The sequence below is a fragment of the Scyliorhinus canicula genome, chromosome 7, assembly GCF_902713615.1.
Source record: "Scyliorhinus canicula chromosome 7, sScyCan1.1, whole genome shotgun sequence".
NCBI lineage: Eukaryota > Metazoa > Chordata > Chondrichthyes > Carcharhiniformes > Scyliorhinidae > Scyliorhinus > Scyliorhinus canicula.
Genome location: NC_052152.1, coordinates 198,617,780 through 198,637,594, shown reverse-complemented (window position 1 = coordinate 198,637,594; position 19,815 = coordinate 198,617,780). Strand labels below are relative to the sequence as shown.

The 19,815-nt window shown below is 46.8% G+C and overlaps 1 protein-coding gene across 4 annotated transcripts in view; it reads left to right on the top strand.

The window, feature by feature from the left end:
• Positions 1-19,815, top strand: part of LOC119969690 (E3 ubiquitin-protein ligase Itchy-like) — a 108,305-nt gene that overhangs the window by 27,474 nt on the left and 61,016 nt on the right. For 3 of the 4 annotated variants that reach the window (XM_038803676.1, XM_038803678.1, XM_038803677.1), the window contains 3 exons: positions 4,366-4,454; positions 9,128-9,205; positions 10,477-10,618. In XM_038803676.1, the coding sequence (XP_038659604.1) occupies positions 9,136-9,205; positions 10,477-10,618 (212 nt within the window). In that variant the 5' untranslated portion in view covers positions 4,366-4,454; positions 9,128-9,135. The remainder of the gene's footprint in view (positions 1-4,365; positions 4,455-9,127; positions 9,206-10,476; positions 10,619-19,815) is intronic. The other variant, XM_038803679.1, reaches the window with a different exon arrangement.

Genomic DNA, 19,815 nt, shown 5'->3' with positions numbered 1-19,815 from the left:
TGCCGTAGCCAAAGTGACTCAATGAATTTGATTAACTCTGTAGTATGCCAAATAGTGTGAATTTGGCAGCCTTTAAAAGATATTGATTTGTGGTTAAAGATATCTTTGTAGAATTAATTAATTTATCACCCTAGTTTAATTTGAATTGCCGATGTTATACATTTTCGCATTTCAAATTGACCACCCACACCAGCATCTGAGGTTCACATTTTATACTCTTTGGAAGGAATTTTTCAAGGCTTCAGGAAGTACACATTTTACAGTATTACACATGAGTAACCTCTTTGCAGTTTTTATGTAACAATATTTGAATAATAAAATGCCATGGAACTGGACATGTCTAGGACCTTGCTACTGTACAAGTGCACTTAGGTCTGTTCAGATTCCCACCTATGTGCACTTAACAAATATTTTTCACAACTCTATTGAAATAATTAAGTATCATAATGTAAGGTTAACTGTGGAAGAAGTACATTGGAGCCCTCATTGCACACACTGTTAGTTACAAGAAGGCTTTGTCTGATTTGGAGCTTAGTTTTACACAAGTAGTATTGGGTAAATACCTTACCCAATTATCCATTAGATATGTTTGAACAAGTATGAACAGATTTGTCAAGATTAGAACCTGACTTAATTGTTATTCACGTTTACCTTTCTTACAGGGGTCGCGGGTTTTTGATCAACATTGGGAGCCCAAACTCAATGTTGTTGTTCTTTGTAGCTCTCTGCCACCAACCACTCCTCTTTCTCTCTCTCTCTCTCTCTCTCTCTCTCTCTCTCTTCTTCCAACCACTGTGTAGGCCTTTGTGACTTAGCCTTAAGACCTATCTGGTCAATGAGAGCCTGTCCTAAGTTTTCAAATTCAAAAAATCTGGTCTGATACACTGAGACTAACATATTCAGTAATGGGCCACTGGAATGTGTTTGTGAATGATGGAAACAACAGTGATTGCATTCAAGAAAAGCATAAAGCATACTGTGGCAGTGCTTGCTTAAATAGTTCTCTGAAGATATATTGATGGTAGCTTTAGTGTTTACTGAAGGAGAGCCACTGATAAAGTTGACATGTAAACTGGGATGCTAGCCAGTGATCTGAATACATGTTGTAAGCAAATTTTTATGCAAAGGTCTTAAATCTTCAGTTCTGGTTGGCACGGTGGCACAGTGGTTAGCACTGCCTCATTGCACTGAGGACCCGGGTTCGACAGTGGGTTACTGTCCCTGTGGAGTTTATACATTCTCCCCGTGTCTGCATGGGTCTCACTCCCACAACCCAAAAGATGTGCAGGGTAGATGGATTGGCCATGCTCAATTGCACCATAATTGGGTACTCTAAATCTAATCTCTAACTCTCTAATCTCTAACTCCCCCCTTAACACTACCCACACACACGCACACATACTGACGCACACACACAGATAAAGGGAAAAAGTGGTGTGAAATAATGATGAATCGAAAAGTTTTAATAAAATAAATTCTTCAGTTCCGATTCAGATGAGTGGCAAGGTGGCACAGTGGTTAACTCTGCTGCCTCACAGCATCAAGGACCCGGGTTCGATTCCGGCCGTGGGTGATTGTCTTTGTGGAGTTTGCACATTCTCCCATGTCTAGAGTAGGTTTCCACCGGGTGCTCTGGTTTCGTCCCACAGTCCAAAGATGTGCAGATTAGATGGATTGGCCATGATCAATGCGTAGGGTTATGGGGATAGGGCGGCGTGGTGGGCCTAGGTAAAGTAATCTTTCAGAGGGTCAGTGCAGACTCCAAGGGCTGAATGGCCTCGGTTTCTATTTTGTTTTTATAAATTTAAAGTACCCAATTTTTTTTTCCAATTAAGGAGCAATTTAGTGTAGCCAGTCCACCTACCCTGCACATCTTTGGGATGTGGGGCTAAAACCCATGCAGACACGGGAGAATGTGCAAACTCCACAGCGCCATAGTCCCAGTGCTAACCACTGCGTCACCGTGCTGCCCCTGGCATCGGATGCGATGAAGTACGCAATATTTCTGGGCACCCATAAAATGTCAATGTAGCATTTATGTTAAGCTTCAAAATTATATGAAAGCAAGTATTGAGATCAGTATGAAAGCATTGTTGTAAATTGACTCCAAATCACAGTGTAAATTTAGCCTGGTTTCTCCACCGGCCTTTTGTTAGATTGCCAGCCATGGTTCTGTTGTACCTAGTCCACAAATCCTCTGATGATTAATGCCAAATGATCCCAGGCTCATTAATGAACCCGCTCTTCAATTTGGAGTCAGTTTCGAAGGTGATTTAAAGTGTGATTGGCAAAATAGGCAAATGGTACTGTGCCTTAGTGAAAAGAGCTACATCCTTGTGCACCTTCATTAAAAGTCACTGATGGAAGTTACTGGAAAGCACCAGTACCCAACTCAGCAAGCGTCATTTCCTACTAGTGGTAGATGGAAGGGAGAAAGGAAAATAGAATGAAAAAAAGTTATTTATAAAAATTACACTACTAAGCTGGATATGTTATCTTTCCCCAGCTGTACCGTTTCAGTATAGGAGAAATTGTAAAATGTTTACAAATTGTATTATTTTAAAATTCATTCATGGATGTGAATATTGCCAGTGAGGCCAATTCCCATTGTCTTCACTTTATTACAATAATAATCGTTATTATTGTCACAAGTAGGTTTACATTAACACTGCAATGAAGTTACTGTGAAAAGCCCCTGGTCACCACTTCCGGCGCCTGTTTGGGTACACAGAGGGAGAATTCAGAATGTCAAATTCACCTAAGCAAGCGTAACTTTCCGGACTTGTGGGAGGAAACCGGAGTACCCGGAGGAAAACCCACGCAGACAGGGGGAGACTCCATACAGATAGTGGCTCAAGCGGGAATTCGAACCCGGGACCCTGGCTCTGTAAAGCAACAGTGCTAACCATTGTGGTACCGTGCCGTCCTACTTGGGACTCCTTGATACCACACTCAGTCAACTGCTGCCTCTATGTCAAGGGCAATCACTAAACTCGCCTCAAATTCAGCTTTCATCCATGTTTGGGCCATGGCTGTAATGCGGGGACTAGAACCAAGCGCACCTGGCAGATCCCAAATTGAACATCATTGAGCAGGATTTGGAATGCATTGCCTGATAGGATGAAGGATAAAGATTGAATTATAACTTTTTCTTTAAATTTAGAGTATCAATTCATTTTTTACAATTAAGGGGCAGTTTAGCGTGGCCAATCCACCTACCCTGCACATCTTTGGCTTGTGGGGGCGAAACCCACGCAGACACTGAGAGAATGTGCAAACTCCACACGGACAATGACCCAGAGCCGGGTTCGGACCTCGGCGCCGTGAAGCCGCAGTGCTAACCACTGCACTACGGTGCTGCCCAAAGATTGAATTATAACCTTCAAAAGGAAATTGGTTAACACTTCAAGGAAAGAAAATTGTATGTTGAGTTGGAAGTGGGACAAACTGGATTGCTCTTTGAAAATGCAGGGGCAGATTTGATGGATCAAAATCACGGCCTCTTGTGCTGTATTGTTCTTAGTATGATTTTTTTAAAAAATGCTGTCCAAATAAGGGGCAATTTAGCGTGGCCAATCCACCTACCCTGCACATCTTTGGGTTGTGGGGGTGAAACCCACGCAGACACAGGGCAAATGTGCAACTCTACACGGAGTGGCCTGGGTCCTCTGCGCTGTAGGCAGCGGTGCTAACCACTGCGCCACCGTACTGCCCCCTTTTGTATGATTCTATCATATTTTCATTCCTGTAGTCATGTAATAAATGAGTTGATCTACTGTAAGTGTTTGTTTGGCTCTGCTGTTCGGCAGTTCCACTTCATCAGAAAGCAAAACTGGGTGCATTGAAGTCTGAAATAAATTAGGATGTCACTTTTATTGTGGCAGTTAATTTGGGGAACCCTTCCTTAAGTTAACCGTGGAATAATTAACGACACCGCTACATCTATAAATTCAGGTATGAATCATCGGCCTCATTCCTCCTCATTTAACAGTGTTGTCATTGGATTTTATTAAAGCATATGATAGTGATTATCACATCTTGTCCACTTGCAACTTTGTAAATTACCCAGAAATGTAATGATTTGGAGAAAGGTTTTGATTTGGAATTAAGTGTTAGTTACATTACATTAAATGGACTAATTGACGATGCATGTTTAGGACGTCACATTCCAGAGGGATGAGTAGAAAGCTGCTTCGGCCCGACGTCAACTCTGATTAGCCATTCTTTCCTTGTTGAAAATTTTCAATTGAGTATAACTTGGCTGCATATAATTTTTCCCCTGTAAGTTATTGCAGATCACTTCAGTACCACTGGTGAATAAGTTCTTGTGATATACTGAACTTCCGCATTGTTTGACTTTTATAGGGTGAGAAACAAAGCCAGCACCTCGGAAGCTGTCCCAAGAGAGAAATGTTCAGGAAAGACTGAGTCATTTGGCATCGTTTGGTAGATAGGTATGTATGATAGAACTATTTGGATCAAGTATTTGTGAATAATATTTCTGTAGGCAAAATGTGTGAAACCTCTTGTTTTCTTGTGTACCATATTTAAGGTGAACTTGTTCTATTTGTAAATCCTTTCTAAGGCACCTTGTTTACCTGACCGAAATACATGAAGTTATGGCACAAATAACTTTGTGTTAATTATTTTAAACATTTGGCATTGATAGGTACATCACGGGCAAGGCTGGTATTATCCATCTCTATAGTGAAAGCACACCAGGACTCTTAGATAGGGAGTTTAACCCAACAGCAAGTGAAGAAAAGACAATCTGCATCAGTTGGTGTTTGACGTGAAGGGAAACTTGGCAGTGATGAGATTGTTAGGAAAATGAGAGCTTTAATGCTTTAATATTTCTTTTTGCAATATTGTGGTCATATATTGGGAAGCAAGCTTGTGGGGGGGGGGGGGGGGGGGGGGGGAGAGAGGAGAGAGTTGGTGTTGGTTTACTTGAATTGGAAAACAGATCAGGCATCAGTAGAGGAGTTGTGAACGAGGTCAGGCATCAGTAGTGGAGTTGTTGGTAAGTGATTTGAAGTTGGCTGTTGTATTTCAAAAGGGAACATGTACAATTGAAAAACTGTGAAAAGATGAGCAAAAGAATGCAAGTTTACTTATAAAATATAGTACTGTAAACTTAAAGGTTGATAAATTCTCGGAAAATAAACTTGTAGAAAACAGAGTGCAAAGATTAAAGTGGGGAAAAGGATTTAAAGAAGCGTTGAAGCCTCTGGGTGGGTGTGGTATCCAGTGTAATCGCGAACAAGAGGATTAAGTATTTTTTACTTGATGTTTAACTTTAATATAAAATCATCACAATTTTGGCCTGAGTTATTTTTCTTGATTTCAGCAAACCTCAATGCACAAATTGCAAAATCGTTCTGGCAGCTGTTTCAAATTTCCTTTTGGGATTTGGACAGCCTGGCACTTCTCTGCCGTGCCATAACAAGGTTCTCATGTAATTTGCTGATAAATGGCTTGTTTCCATTTCTGTCATGGTGTCTAGAGCCTAAGCAATGCCCATCTACTGTGGCTAAAAATTGCCATGTTCAACTCAAATGCGCAAAGCTTAGTTGATATTTTAGAAAATTAAGACTTGCAAAATTAAACTTCAAGTTCAAAAATTAAACACTTGGCCTTGGTTAAAATGGCACCTTTAATACAGTCTCTGTAACACACAATGACCAACTATGAGGTTACTGAATAATGCAAAGTAACCTATGACACTCTGGGCTCGTGCACGGTCAATTCCAACTCCACTTGAGACCCGAAGTCGCAACACGGTTGAAACTAACAATATACAAGGTCTTTGGCAGCCCAATAACCACAGTCACAAGATTTATAAATTTAGACACAACTAACTTTTTATTATTAACTAACTATAAGTAGTTATAATTAAGTAGGCAACAAATTCAGCTGATTGTCTAATCTCAGGCGGCACGGCGGTGCCGTGGTTAGCACTGCTGCCTCACGGTGCCATCCCAGGGTCACTGACCATGTGGAGTTTGCACATTCTCCCCATGTCTGCGTGGGTCTCACCCCCACAACCCAAAGATGAACAGGTTAGATGGATTGGCCATGCTAAATTGCACCATAATTGGGTACTCTAAATCTAATTTCTAACTCCCCCTTAACACTACCCACACACGCACACCCACAGCGATAAGGGGAAAAAGTGGTGTGAAATAATGATGAATCTAAAAGTATTGTGTCTTTGTTTCAGATGGACATCTTCCAGGTAGATTATTTCATCAGTCTAGACTTTCAGGAGGATGTTATATTTTCTTTCAGCTTGTAACTGTTTTCACTGTAGACTCACAGAAATATCAGGCAGGTAGCATTAGAGACAGAAACAGCTTCTTGCAGAGCCTAGAGGCTTCAACCTTCAGCAGTAAGCAGCAAAGAGAGAGAGTGCTGCTTCTACCTTGAAGGTCCAGTGGCTTCTGCCGGGTTCTTTCCAAAAGCAGGACCCAATTGCTGTCTGTTGCTGGGCTGGATACTGTCCCTATCCAATCCATTGGCCACCAGCCAACCAATTGAAGCAAATCGCTCTATCTTCTGGGTGCCATAAAATCTGAGTTCTTCTGCCCAAAATACAAAACTTCATAACTCTGTACTATTTTGCAACTGTTCCTTACTTCCTCTGCTCAACTTAAAGGTGTCTCAATTAACAATCCATGGGCCAAAAATGATAAAGACAAAATAAAAGAAATAGGAACTAAAGGAATCAACAGGAAGAACCAATATAGTTGCATCAATAGCAATAACAACACTTTGGTATTTTGTCCAAGTAAGATTGTCTACACATTTATTCTGACCTCCTCCTGCTTTAAAGCCACTAACTCATTGTTATTCGTAAATCTTCTTGCAAGAAGTACTTTATGAATCATTTTCTTCCCAGCACAATCCACTTTGAGAAAACTAATTCTTCGGTAGTTACCGTCTGCTTTCAGTTTGTGCACCAGTGCAACTGTCCTTGGCTTTTTGATACTGCCGTGCTCTGTATTTGATTACAGTAACCATAAGGAGATTAACTGGTCATGAGAAAATAAGAGATTAGAGTTCCTTTTTATCGATGTGTCAGGGTTCAGCAGTAGCCTATTGAAGTGTTACAATTCATATGGATCATCTAGTTCAGGTCTATGTCTTTGTCCTTAGGTGGTGGTGTTTGAATACCTAAACTGGTCTGGTGGGGTTTGCACACTTTAGCAAACTTTAGCTGATGAAATTTTGTTAATTTTTTTATGGCTATATGAACAGAATTCCTGCAGCATTGCTTGTAAACTGAAGTTTAGGCTAGTTTTTGTGATACACTATATGAATGGTTAACAGTTGACTCTATATCGTGAACGGTAGCACAGTGGTTAGCACTGTTGCTTCAAAGTGCCAAGGTCCCTGGTTCGATTCCCAGCTTCGGTCACTATCTATGCGGAGTCTGCACATTCTCCCCGTGTCTGCGTGGGTTTCCTCCGGGTGCTCCAGTTTCTTCCCACATGTCCCGAAATACGTGTTGTGAGGTGAATTGGATATTCTGAATTCTCCCTCTTGTATACCCGAACAGGCACCGGAATATGGCGACTAGTTCTATTGGTATTTGCATTTTTTGTAACTTGTTATGAAATATTCATTGTGTATTAAACGTATTTAATCCTACTCATATGGTCATGATTAGTGAACAAGCCCAATTTTAATCTTGCGGCCCACTGAGATGAAGGGAGGAGGGGCACTCATGTAGCCCACTCAACTAGGTTGACTGGTCCCTCATGGCAGACTGGTACAAAAGGTGAAGTCACACTGGATCAGGGGTGAGCTGCCAAGATGGATACAGAACTGGCTAGGTCATAGAAGACAGAGAGTAGCAATGGAAGGGTGCTTTTCTGATTACAGGGCTGTGTGTGTGTGTATATATATATATATATCAATGATTTGGAGGAAAATGTAACTGGTCTGATTAGTAAGTTTGCGGACGACACAAAGTTTGGTGGAATTGATAATAGCGATGAGGACTGTCAGAGGATACAGCAGGATTTAGATCACATGGAGACTTGGGCGGAGAACTGGCAGATGGAGTTTAAGCCGGACAAATGTGACGTAATGCATTTTGCAAGGTCTAATACAGCTAGGGAATATACAGTGAATGGTAGAACCCTCAAGAGTATTGACAGTCGGAGAGATCTAGGTGTACAGGTCTACAGATCACTGAAAGAGAGGTAGTCAAGAAGGCATACGGCATGCTTGCCTTCGTTGGCTGGGGCATTGAATAGAACAATTGGCAAGTCATGTTGCAGCTGTATAGAACCTTAGTTAGGCCACACTTGCAGTATAGTGTTCAATTCTGGTTGCTGCACTACCAGAAGGATGTGGAGGCTTTAGAGAGGGTGCAGAAGAGATTTGCCAGGATGTTGCCTGGTATGGCGGGAATTAGCTATGAGGCGAAGTTGAATAAACTTGGTTTGTTCTCACTAGAATGAAGGAGGTTGAGGGGTGACCTGATAGAGGTCCACAAAATTATGAGGGGCAGAGACAGAGGGGATAGTCAGAAACTTTTTCCCAGGGTAGAGGGGTCAATTGAAATGAAATGAAAATTGCTTATTGTCATGAGTAGGCTTCAATGAAGTTACTGTGAAAAGACCCTAGTCGCCACATTCCGGCGCCTGTTCGGGGAGGCTGGTACGGGAATTGAACCGTGCTGCTGGCCTGCCTTGGTCTGTACAAAGCAAGTTTTTTTTTTTTTACACAGAGGGTAGTGGGTGCCTGGAACTCGCTGCCGGAGGAGGTGGTGGAAGCAGGGACGATAATAACGTTTAAAAGACCCCTTGACAAATACATGAATAGGATGGGAATAGAGGGATACGGACCCTGGAAGTGCAGAAGATTTTAGTTTAGACGGGCAGCATGGTCGGCGCGGGCTTGGATGGCTGACGGGTCTGTTCCTGTGCTGTACTTTGTTCTTTATTCTTTGACTGCTGTAATGTCCTTCATATACATGCAAGGAGAGTGGTCTCAATAGGCAGTGATGCAAATTGTACAGAGCAAACTTGTTCTAGACTAACACTATAATTGTACATATGATTTTTTGAAAATGCACGTTTAACTGAGCTAATTTTTTTTCCGGTTTCTCATGCAGTCTGAACCATGGCCGCAAATGGTACAAATTCTGGTTCAGCAAGCAACCACGCAACTAAGTCGCAACTTGGAATAAAAGGTGTGTTTTGAAGAGCTTTTGTTTATTCATTGTGAAGAGATGTACCATTGCAAAGGTGTACCCCTACCTATGCTAGATTAAAGTTTCTGACTGTCACTTACTATTTCTCCTCCGAGATGTGGCCACAATTAAAATCTCAACCTGTAAGAAGTTGAAGGTTTGAAAACTTATTCCAGGCTTTGTGTTCATCAATTTTCCATCGATTGGCTACTTTTCCTCTATCATTTACTTGTGAATAGGAGCCTGGAACCCACCCTCCTATTTGAATGACTACTACTCCGAACAGCCACTAATTGCAAACAGATGAGGTGTTCTATTTATCCAGGAGCCAAAATATTCACTTTATTAATTGTGCCTTTGGCTTGCTATGCTGCCTTGCATTCCAGAAGCCAATTAAGGACTTCCTGACAATTATGACAAAAAGGGGATTATTATACAGCATGAATAATAATCTCTTCTCGCAGTTTGCTGTGACTGTAGTGAACCTACAGAGCCTGTAAATATCCTGGTTCTGACTTCTTGCTCTTTTCGGGCTCCCCATGAACTCAAATGAGCTACGAAATGAATGAAAATGGGATCACTCATTTGATTTCTGTAGATCCCACTATCATCTATTCAAGCAAGTCATAACATTTTTAAAGTAAATACACTTAAATTGCTAGGCTTATATTTGTATATTTCTTCAAATGCATCATGGCACACCATGACAGCAGATGTCGTGGCAGGAGTAGCTACAAGCAGCAGTCCCTCCAAGTCAATGGGGATAATATCCTGATTAATGAGGATTTTATAATTGTAATTAGATTTGAAGCTGGCTTGGGACTTCAGGGGCAGGAATTCCAAGCTTCCTTCTGTTGATAGACAATAAAACTTCTGCCTACATTAGAAATCTAAGGAAAATAAAACATACCTAGCTGTGCTGTAGGGCAGAGCTCTGATTGAATGTGAGATTTGTGTGAAGCACTGTGGTTATTTACAAGCTCCTGCACTCTGGCATTACTGCCCTGTAAACCTTTCCATGTACTTGTTGTCTAATGTGGTTGTTTTGCTGGCACCAGCTGTCGTGACATACGCTGGCCGGGGCACTTCATCCAATTGATGCATGATTCCATTGCAATCGTTAATCTCTTCTACTTGGATGATTTCATGAGGGATTATGGTGTGATAATTCGCAATTGTCAAATTATGTTTCTGTAAAATAGTTATTGTATTTTAATTCAGTAAAAGCACTCCTTTTTAAAGATTTGTTGTCTTTCTATATTTCCTGCTAGTCATTTGTGCAAAGCTAAAAGAAAATAAGAAGAACTGGTTTGGGCCCAGCCCCTATGTGGAAGTGGCAGTCGATGGCCAATCGAAGAAAACTGAGAAGGTTACCAACACACACAACCCCAAGTGGAAGCAGCACGTCACAGTGTATGTTGAGAAGTTGGGCACTTGTTATGCTGTCATTGTGAATTTAACTGAAAGATCTGTTTAATGCAGCTGTTGCCTCTGCATGTCTTGAGAACTGCAGAGCAAAACTAAAATAACCTCCCCACTGACCCCCGCAAGACAAACTTGATTATTTTTTTCCAGCCTAAGGAATTCTACGAGGCCCCCCCCCCCCCCCCCCCCCCCCCCCCCCCCCCCCCGAGTTTCCGCTCCACAAAATCCATCTCCGGGCTACCAGGGAGGCAAAGGTGAAAACGTCAACGTCAGCCTCTCCCGCCCCCTGGACCCCGGGTCGACACTTCAAAAATCGCCACTTCTGGACTGGGAGCCAGCTTCACCTTCAGCATCTCGGACATATCCCAGCCAGACCCCCCTTTTAATCATTATTTTCTTTCTAAACACACAAGATATCACACCGTGAGATACTGTGACATGTTTTTTTTTAATAAACATTTTATTGAGGTATTTTTGGTGTTATAACAACAAAATAAACAATGTGCATGAAACTATAAGCATAGTGCAAAAGCCATCTCCCTCCCTTAGAGGTCCCACCTTTATTAACCCCCTACTCTAAGCTAAACTAACCCCCCCCCCCTTTCTGCTGACGATTAATTTTCCGCGAAGAAGTCGACGAGTGGTTGCAACCTCTGGGCGAACCCTAACAGTGACCCTCTCAAGGCGAACTTGAGTTTCTCCAAACAGAAAGCTAGTCATGTCCGATAGCCAGGTCTACGACTTTGGGGGCTTTGCCTCCCTCCAAGCTAATAGTATCTGTCATCAGGCTACCAGGGAAACAAAGGCCAGAACGTCTGCCTCTTTCTCCTGGATTCCCGGGTCTTCTGACACCCCGAAAATCGCCACGTCTAGACTCAGTGCCACCCTTGTTTTTAACACCGTGGACATGATATCTGCAAACCCCTGCCAAAATCCCCTAAGCTTCGGACATGTCCAGAACATGTGGACATGGTTCGCTGGTCCTCCCGCACATTTTGCACACCTATCTTCCATCCCAAAGAATCTACTCATCCAGGCCATTGTCATGTGAGCCCAAGGAATGACCTTAAATTGTATCAGGCTGAGCCTGGCACGTGTTGCGGACACGTTGACTCTACTCAATGCGTCCGCCATAGTCCATCCTCTATCTCTTCTCCAAGCTCCTCCTCCCACTTGCTCTCAGCTCCTCGGTCTGCGTCTCCTCTGACCCCATAAGTTCCTGCATCCCCCTTAGCGGTAGGAGCGGGAAGGTTGACACATCTTTACGTAGGAAGTCCTGCACCTGCAGATACCTGAATTTGTTTCCCCTCCCCAGCTCAAACGTCTCCTCCAACGCCCTCAAACTCTGAAAGCTCCCATCTATAAACATATCCACCATTCCCTCAATCCCTGCGCTCCGCCATATCTGGAACCCCCCATCCATACTTCACGGGGCAAACCGGTGATTGTTACAGATTGGAGACCAGACCGATGCTACCTCTGCTCCCACATGTCTCCTCCATTGCCCCCAGACTCTCAGGGTCGCTGGTGGAGTACCGTGCCGTCGGGAACAGCGGAGGTGCAGTTACCAACCTCCCCAGATTGGTGCCCTTGCATGAAGCTGCCTCCATACGCTCCCATGCTGACCCCTCCCCCACCACCCACTTCCTGATCATGGCTCTATTCGCTGCCCAGTTATAGTTACTAAAATTTGGCAGCGCCAGCCCGCCCTCTCCCCGATTCCGCTCAAGCATTACCTTCCTTAGTCGCAGGGACTTGCCCGCCCAAACGAAGCCAGTGATCACTTTGTTGATCCGTTTAAAAAAGGACAGTGGAATAAAGACGGGGAGACATTGAAACTCGAACAGGAATCTCGGGAGGACCGTCATCCTCACCGTCTGCACCCTCCCAGCCAGTGACAACGGAAGCACATCCCACCTCCGAAAATCATCCTTCATTTGGTCTACTAGTCGGGCCAGATTTAATTTATGCAGCTGGTCCCATTCCCGCGCAACTTGAATGCCTAGGTAACTAAAGCTTTCCCCTACTGATCTAAACGGCAGCTCCCCCAATCGCCTCTCCTGTCCCCTCGCCCAGACCGCCAACATCTCACTTTTCCCCATATTTATCCTATACCCGAAAACCGGCCAAATTCCCCTAGAATCCTCATGATTTCTTCCATCCCCTCTATTGGGTCCGATACATACAGAAGTAGTTCGTCTGCATGAATCGAGACTCTGTGCTCTCTCTCGCTCTCGCTCGCTCTCTCTCTCTCTCTTTCTCCTCCCCCCCACGAACAACAGTGGGGTGAGGGGGCATCCCTGTCCCGTCCCCTGGTGCTGTCTAACATAGTCTGATGTTGTCCTATTCGTCCGTACGCTAGCCACAGGCGCCTGATACAGCAACCTGACCCAGTCAATAAAGCCCCGCCCAAATCTGACCGTCCCAGTACCTCCCACAGATAACCCATTCTACCCGATCAAAAGACTGTTCTCCATCTATTGTGATCACTACCTCCATCTCGCTACCTTCTGGGGACATCATCATTACATTTAACAACCTTCTTACATTGGCCACCAACTGCCTACCCTTAACAAACCCCATCTGGTCCTCCCCAATAACATCTGGAACACAATCCTTAATCCTGGAGGATAAAATTTTGGCCAGCAATTTGGCATCCACATTCAATAGGGATATCGGCCTGTAGGACCCACACAGCTCCAGGTTCTTGTCCCGCTTCAGAATCAGCGAAATCGTGGCCTGTGAATTGAACATCCTCATCAACACCGGCCCCAATATCCCAGAGAACCTTCTATAAAACTCTTCTGGGTACCCGTCCGGACCCGGGGCCTTACCCGCCTGCATGGCCTTCAGACCCTCCACTATCTCTTCCAGCCCGATCGGGGCCCCCAGCCCTTCTACCAGTTCCCCGTACACCGTTAGGAAATTCAGCCCCTCCAAGAAGTGCCTCATCCCATCTGGCCCCGTAGGGGGTTCCGACCTATACAGCCAACTGTAGAAATCCTTAAACGCCTTATTCACCCCTGCTGAATCTCCAACCAGGTTCCCATTTCCATCATTTACTTTCCCTATTTCCCTGGCTGCCTCCCTCTTTTGAAGCTGCTGTGCAAGCATTCTGATGGCCTTCTCTCCGTACTCCTAGATCGCCCCCCTCGCCTTTCTCAGCTGCTCCACCGCCCTCCCTGTGGTTAACAAGCCGAACTCCGCCTGTAGCCTCCGCCGTTCCCTTAAAAGCCCTGGCTCTGCGGTGTCCACATACCTCCTATCGATCTGTAGTATCTCCTTTACCAGTTGGTCCGTCTCTGCCCTGTCCACCTTCTCCCTATGGGCCCGTATCGAGATCAGCTCCCCTCTGAGTGCTTCAGTGCTTCCCAGACCATCGCTGCTGAAATATCCCCCGTAATATTGACCTGCAGGTAGCTCTGAATACATTTCCTCAGCCGCTCGCACACCCCTTCGTCAGCCAAAAGTCCCACATCTAACATCCAATGCGGGCGCTGGTTACTGTCTTTACTAACCTGCAGGTCAACCCAGTGAGGAGCATGGGCTGAGATTGTGATCGCCGAGTACCCCGTGTCCACCAGCCCTGCCAGTAAGGCCCTGCTCAAAATAAAGAAATCAATCCGGGAGTACACTTTATGCACGCGTGAGTAGAAGGAAAACTCCTTCACTCTCGATTGCCCAAATCTCCATGGATCCACACACACACACACACCCCCATCTGCTCCATGAACCTTTTTAGTGCCATTGCTGGCACACTGCCCGTTTTCGAGCTTGACCGGTCCAAGGCAGGGTTAGGAGACTGTGTTGAAGTCCCCTCCCATGACCAACCTGTGCGTATCCAGGTCCGCTATCTTTCCCAGCATCCTCTTTATAAACTCCACATCATCCCTATTTGGCGCATACACATTTACTAATACCACCTGCACCCCTCCAGTTTCCCACTGACTATAATGTACCAACCTCCCACATCCGAGACTATTCTACCCACCTCAAACACTTATTGATCAGGATCGCAACCCCTCTAGTCTTTGAGGCTAGTCCCGAGTGAAAAACCTGACTGACCCAGCTTTTCCTCAATCTAATCTGGTCAGTTACTCTAAGGTGCGTCTCCTGCAACATTACCACGTCCGCCTTCAGTCCCCTAAGATGCACGATCACATGTGCCCTCTTGACCGGTCCATTTAACCCTCAAACATTCCAGGTGATCAGCCTCGTTGGGGGGGGGGGGGGGGGGGGGCTCATTGCCGCCGCCCCCCCCCACCTTCGCCAATCAGCCATCCTCTTTTTTGGGCCCGCCTCCAGCCCATGCTCCGCGCCTCCACTGGCCTGCCCCCGGGCAGCCTCCCCCCCCCCCCCCCCCCCCCCCCCCCCCCCCCCCATCTCCTCTCTTTCCCTTAGCCCAAGTCCCTCCCTCATCAGCAGAACATTTACCCCCCGCCTTAGTAACAACACTCTGTAACCCAACCCCTTTAATAAACCAAACATATGCACTCCCACACTGCGCATCCGTGAGCTAGCCCGCCCATGTAGCTTGGTGGCCCCATCCCTGTCGCCGGATAGTCTCCCACCTATTACCACCCGCTCATACAAACATACTCCAACATCAAACAATCCCCACGCAATTGCCTGACTGAAAAACACCAAGATCTAAACAAGCACACCTCCATCCCCCAACAGTGCAAATGAAAACCTTAACTCATTCAGCTCTACCGCTGGTCCCAAATCAATGCAAAAGGCATTACAAACAGCTTCCACAAAATGAAAAACGAGAAACTTTTTTTTAAAAGAACAAAAAAAACCATGAACTTTGCAGCAAAGTTCAAAAGTTCTTAGTCCACCACCAGTCCTTTACTTTTCGCGAAGTCCAGCGCGTCCTCAGGCGACTCAAAATAAAAGTGCTGTTCCTCGTACGTGACCCAGAGACTGGCCGGGTACAACATACAACAGTCCGAACTTCACCTTTTTCTTAAAAAGGATCGACTTAATCTGGTTGAAGCCTGTTCTTCTCCTGGCGACCTCCACACTCAGGCCTTGGTAAACCCCCAGGATACTGTTGGCCCACTTACAGTTCCATGCCTGCTTGGCCCACTGTAGAATGTGTTCCTTATCAGAGTACCTGTGGAATCTCGCCGCCATTGCCCAAGGGGGCCGGGGGGGGGGGGGGGGGGGTGCGCGGGTGGGCTCTCCCATTTGCGGCTTCCTCGCGAGTGCTCTGTGAGCCCTTCCACCTCCCAAGGGCCGGGAGAATGCCCCATCCCCGAGCAGCTTCTCAAACATATCTGCAATGTGTGCCCCAGCGTCCGCTCCTTTGGGCCCCTCCGGGAGCCCAACAATTCTCAAGTTCTGTCGGCGGGACCTATTCTCTAGGACCTCCACCTTTTCCAGGAGCTGCTTCTGCTGGTCTCAGCATCCCCACCTCCAACTCCACTGCAGTTTGATGTTCCTCTTGCTCAGCCAGCACGTTCTCTACCTTCTGGATCGCCCGATCTTGGGTGTCCAATCTGAGCTCGAGGCGCTCAATCGACTCTTTTATAGGGTCCAAGCAGTCCCATTTCTGCTTAGCAAAGCCTTCCTGAATCACTTGCATCAGCTGCTCTGTAGACCGCTGGGTTGACAAACCAGAGGTCCGGTCCTCCGCCATGCTGTCTCATGCTTCAGCCCAAGCTTTCTCTGTCTTTCTGTTTCTACCTTTACGAGCACTTTTGGTCCTTCTCTCCATGCACCGATGTGGGAATTCAGTATGCAATTGCCTCTGTCATCAGTTTTACAATTCAAGTCCGGTAGAAAATCAGGGGACAAAGTCCAAAAGTCCGAACCGAGCGGGAGCTACCAAATGTGCGACTTACTCCTTCATAGCCACCACCAGAAATACTGTGACGTGTTTACTTGAAACTTCTCAATATCGTGGAGCTTCCAGATATATTTTCTTTAATGCCTATCTATTTCCATTATTCGCTTGTGCTTTTCCTCACCTGGAAACAGTGATTTATTGGGGCTGCTGGCTAATTTTTGAGCATTTAGACAGATTGTTTGAATGTGGAAAATATTGAACCTGAGCTTGCACCACTGCCTCAATCAATGACATTTAATCACTTTTTGGCAAGGATACTGAAAGTTTTAGAATCTTGTTCTTTGGCGAATGGGCAGAGCTGTTATTTATTGCCTGCTTTTAGATACCCTGAATAAAACTGCTTTCGGTACTGACTTAAAGGGGCATAGAGTCAATCACATTGTATGGATTGAGGTTGTGTGTAGGACAGGCAAAGTATGAGTAATGGTTTTCTTCCCTGGGAGGCATCAGTGAATTTGTTTAATGTCTAATACAACTCAACAGATTTGCATATTTTTTGAATGGTAGTCTGCAGATTGCCAGATTTAATAATTAACTTTCACAACTTTTCATGGTGGGATTTTAAATCGCCATCTTGCAGCTACTTTTGGTGCCATAACTATAACTACACAACTATACCCAAGACAATGAGTGGTAGCCTTTTGTTGAAAGCTTCTCCTACCTCGGCTTTGGCCCTAAGCTGAGTGGTGCTTCTATTACCACACATGGTGATCAACTCAGCATGGTGGTGCAGTGGTCAGCACTGCTGCATCACGGCGCCGAGGTCCCAGGTTCGATCCTGGCTCTGGGTCACTGTCTGTGTGGAGTTTGCACATTCTCCCCGTCTTTGAGTGGGTTTCGCCCACAAACTCAAAAACGTGCAGGGTAGGTGGATTAGCTATGCTAACTTGCCCCTTAATTGGAAAAAATAAATTGGGTACTCTAAATCTATTTTTTTTTTTAAAAGAAGAAAAAAGTCAGTATAGGGTTCAAAGCAAGCATCTTTCTAGTCAGTGTGACTTAATGGGCAGCACAGTAGTTAGCACTGTTGCCTTAGCGCCAGGGACCCGGGTTCGATCCCCGGCATGGGTCACTGTCTGTGCGGAGTCTGCATGTTCGCCCTGTGTCTGCGTAGGTTTCCTCCCACAAGTCCCGCAGAATGTGCTTGTTAGTTGAATTGGACATTCTGAATTCTCTCTCTGTACTCGAACAGGCGCCAGAGTGTGGAGACTAGGGAAACACTCACTCTTCATTCACTCACTCTTACTTACTCACTCTTCTCACTCACTCACTCTCACTTACTCCCTCTCAATCACACTTCACTCCTTGACTCACTCTTCACTCCTCCACTCGCTCTTCACTCCTCCACTCGCTCTTCACTCCTCCACTCGCTCTTCACTCCTCCACTCGCTCTTCACTCCTCCACTTGCTCTTCACTCCTCCACTCGCTCTTCACTCCTCCACTCGCTCTTCACTCCTCCACTCGCTCTTCACTCCTCCACTCGCTCTTCACTCCCCCACTTGCTCTTCACTCCTCCACTCGCTCTTCACTCCTCCACTCGCTCTTCACTCCTCCACTCGCTCTTCCCTCCCCACTCTCTCTCTTCACTCACCCCACTCTCGCTCGTCACTCACCCCACTCTCGCTCGTCACTCACCCCACTCTCGCTCGTCACTCACCCCACTCTCGCTCGTCACTCACCCCACTCTCGCTCGTCACTCACCCCACTCTCGCTCGTCACTCACCCCACTCTCGCTCGTCACTCACCCCACTCTCGCTCGTCACTCACCCCACTCTCGCTCGTCACTCACCCCACTCTCGCTCGTCACTCACCCCACTCTCGCTCGTCACTCACCCCACTCTCGCTCGTCACTCACCCCACTCTCGCTCGTCACTCACCCCACTCTCGCTCGTCACTCACCCCACTCTCGCTCGTCACTCACCCCACTCTCGCTCGTCACTCACCCCACTCTCGCTCGTCACTCACCCCACTCTCGCTCGTCACTCACCCCACTCTCGCTCGTCACTCACCCCACTCTCGCTCGTCACTCACCCCACTCTCGCTCGTCACTCACCCCACTCTCGCTCGTCACTCACCCCACTCTCGCTCGTCACTCACCCCACTCTCGCTCGTCACTCACCCCACTCTCGCTCGTCACTCACCCCACTCTCGCTCGTCACTCACCCCACTCTCGCTCGTCACTCACCCCACTCTCGCTCGTCACTCACCCCACTCTCGCTCGTCACTCACCCCACTCTCGCTCGTCACTCACCCCACTCTCGCTCGTCACTCACCCCACTCTCGCTCGTCACTCACCCCACTCTCGCTCGTCACTCACCCCACTCTCGCTCGTCACTCACCCCACTCTCGCTCGTCACTCACCCCACTCTCGCTCGTCACTCACCCCACTCTCGCTCGTCACTCACCCCACTCTCGCTCGTCACTCACCCCACTCTCGCTCGTCACTCACCCCACTCTCGCTCGTCACTCACCCCACTCTCGCTCGTCACTCACCCCACTCTCGCTCGTCACTCACCCCACTCTCGCTCGTCACTCACCCCACTCTCGCTCGTCACTCACCCCACTCTCGCTCGTCACTCACCCCACTCTCGCTCGTCACTCACCCCACTCTCGCTCGTCACTCACCCCACTCTCGCTCGTCACTCACCCCACTCTCGCTCGTCACTCACCCCACTCTCGCTCGTCACTCACCCCACTCTCGCTCGTCACTCACCCCACTCTCGCTCGTCACTCACCCCACTCTCGCTCGTCACTCACCCCACTCTCGCTCGTCACTCACCCCACTCTCGCTCGTCACTCACCCCACTCTCGCTCGTCACCCTCACCCCCACTCTCGCTCGTCACTCACCCCACTCTCGCTCGTCACTCACCCCACTCTCGCTCGTCACTCACCCACTCTCGCTCGTCACTCACCCACTCTCGCTCGTCACTCACCCCACTCTCGCTCGTCACTCACCCCACTCTCGCTCGTCACTCACCCCACTCTCGCTCGTCACTCACCCCACTCTCGCTCGTCACTCACCCCACTCTCGCTCGTCACTCACCCCACTCTCGCTCGTCACTCACCCCACTCTCGCTCGTCACTCACCCCACTCTCGCTCGTCACTCACCCCACTCTCGCTCGTCACTCACCCCACTTTTTTTCTTTGGGGAATACTGGGGAAATGGTGGAAGTATTCCCAAGCTGATTATCAGCCCGTTGAACTGCATTATGAACGCCCTCTCCATGGCCAACAAATACTGTGTTACACTTGAACCCAGAGCTTTGGTTCAGAGGTGTGGCGGTGATACTGAGCCATTCCTGCTTGCCTAGAGTTTTGTGTAAACCTT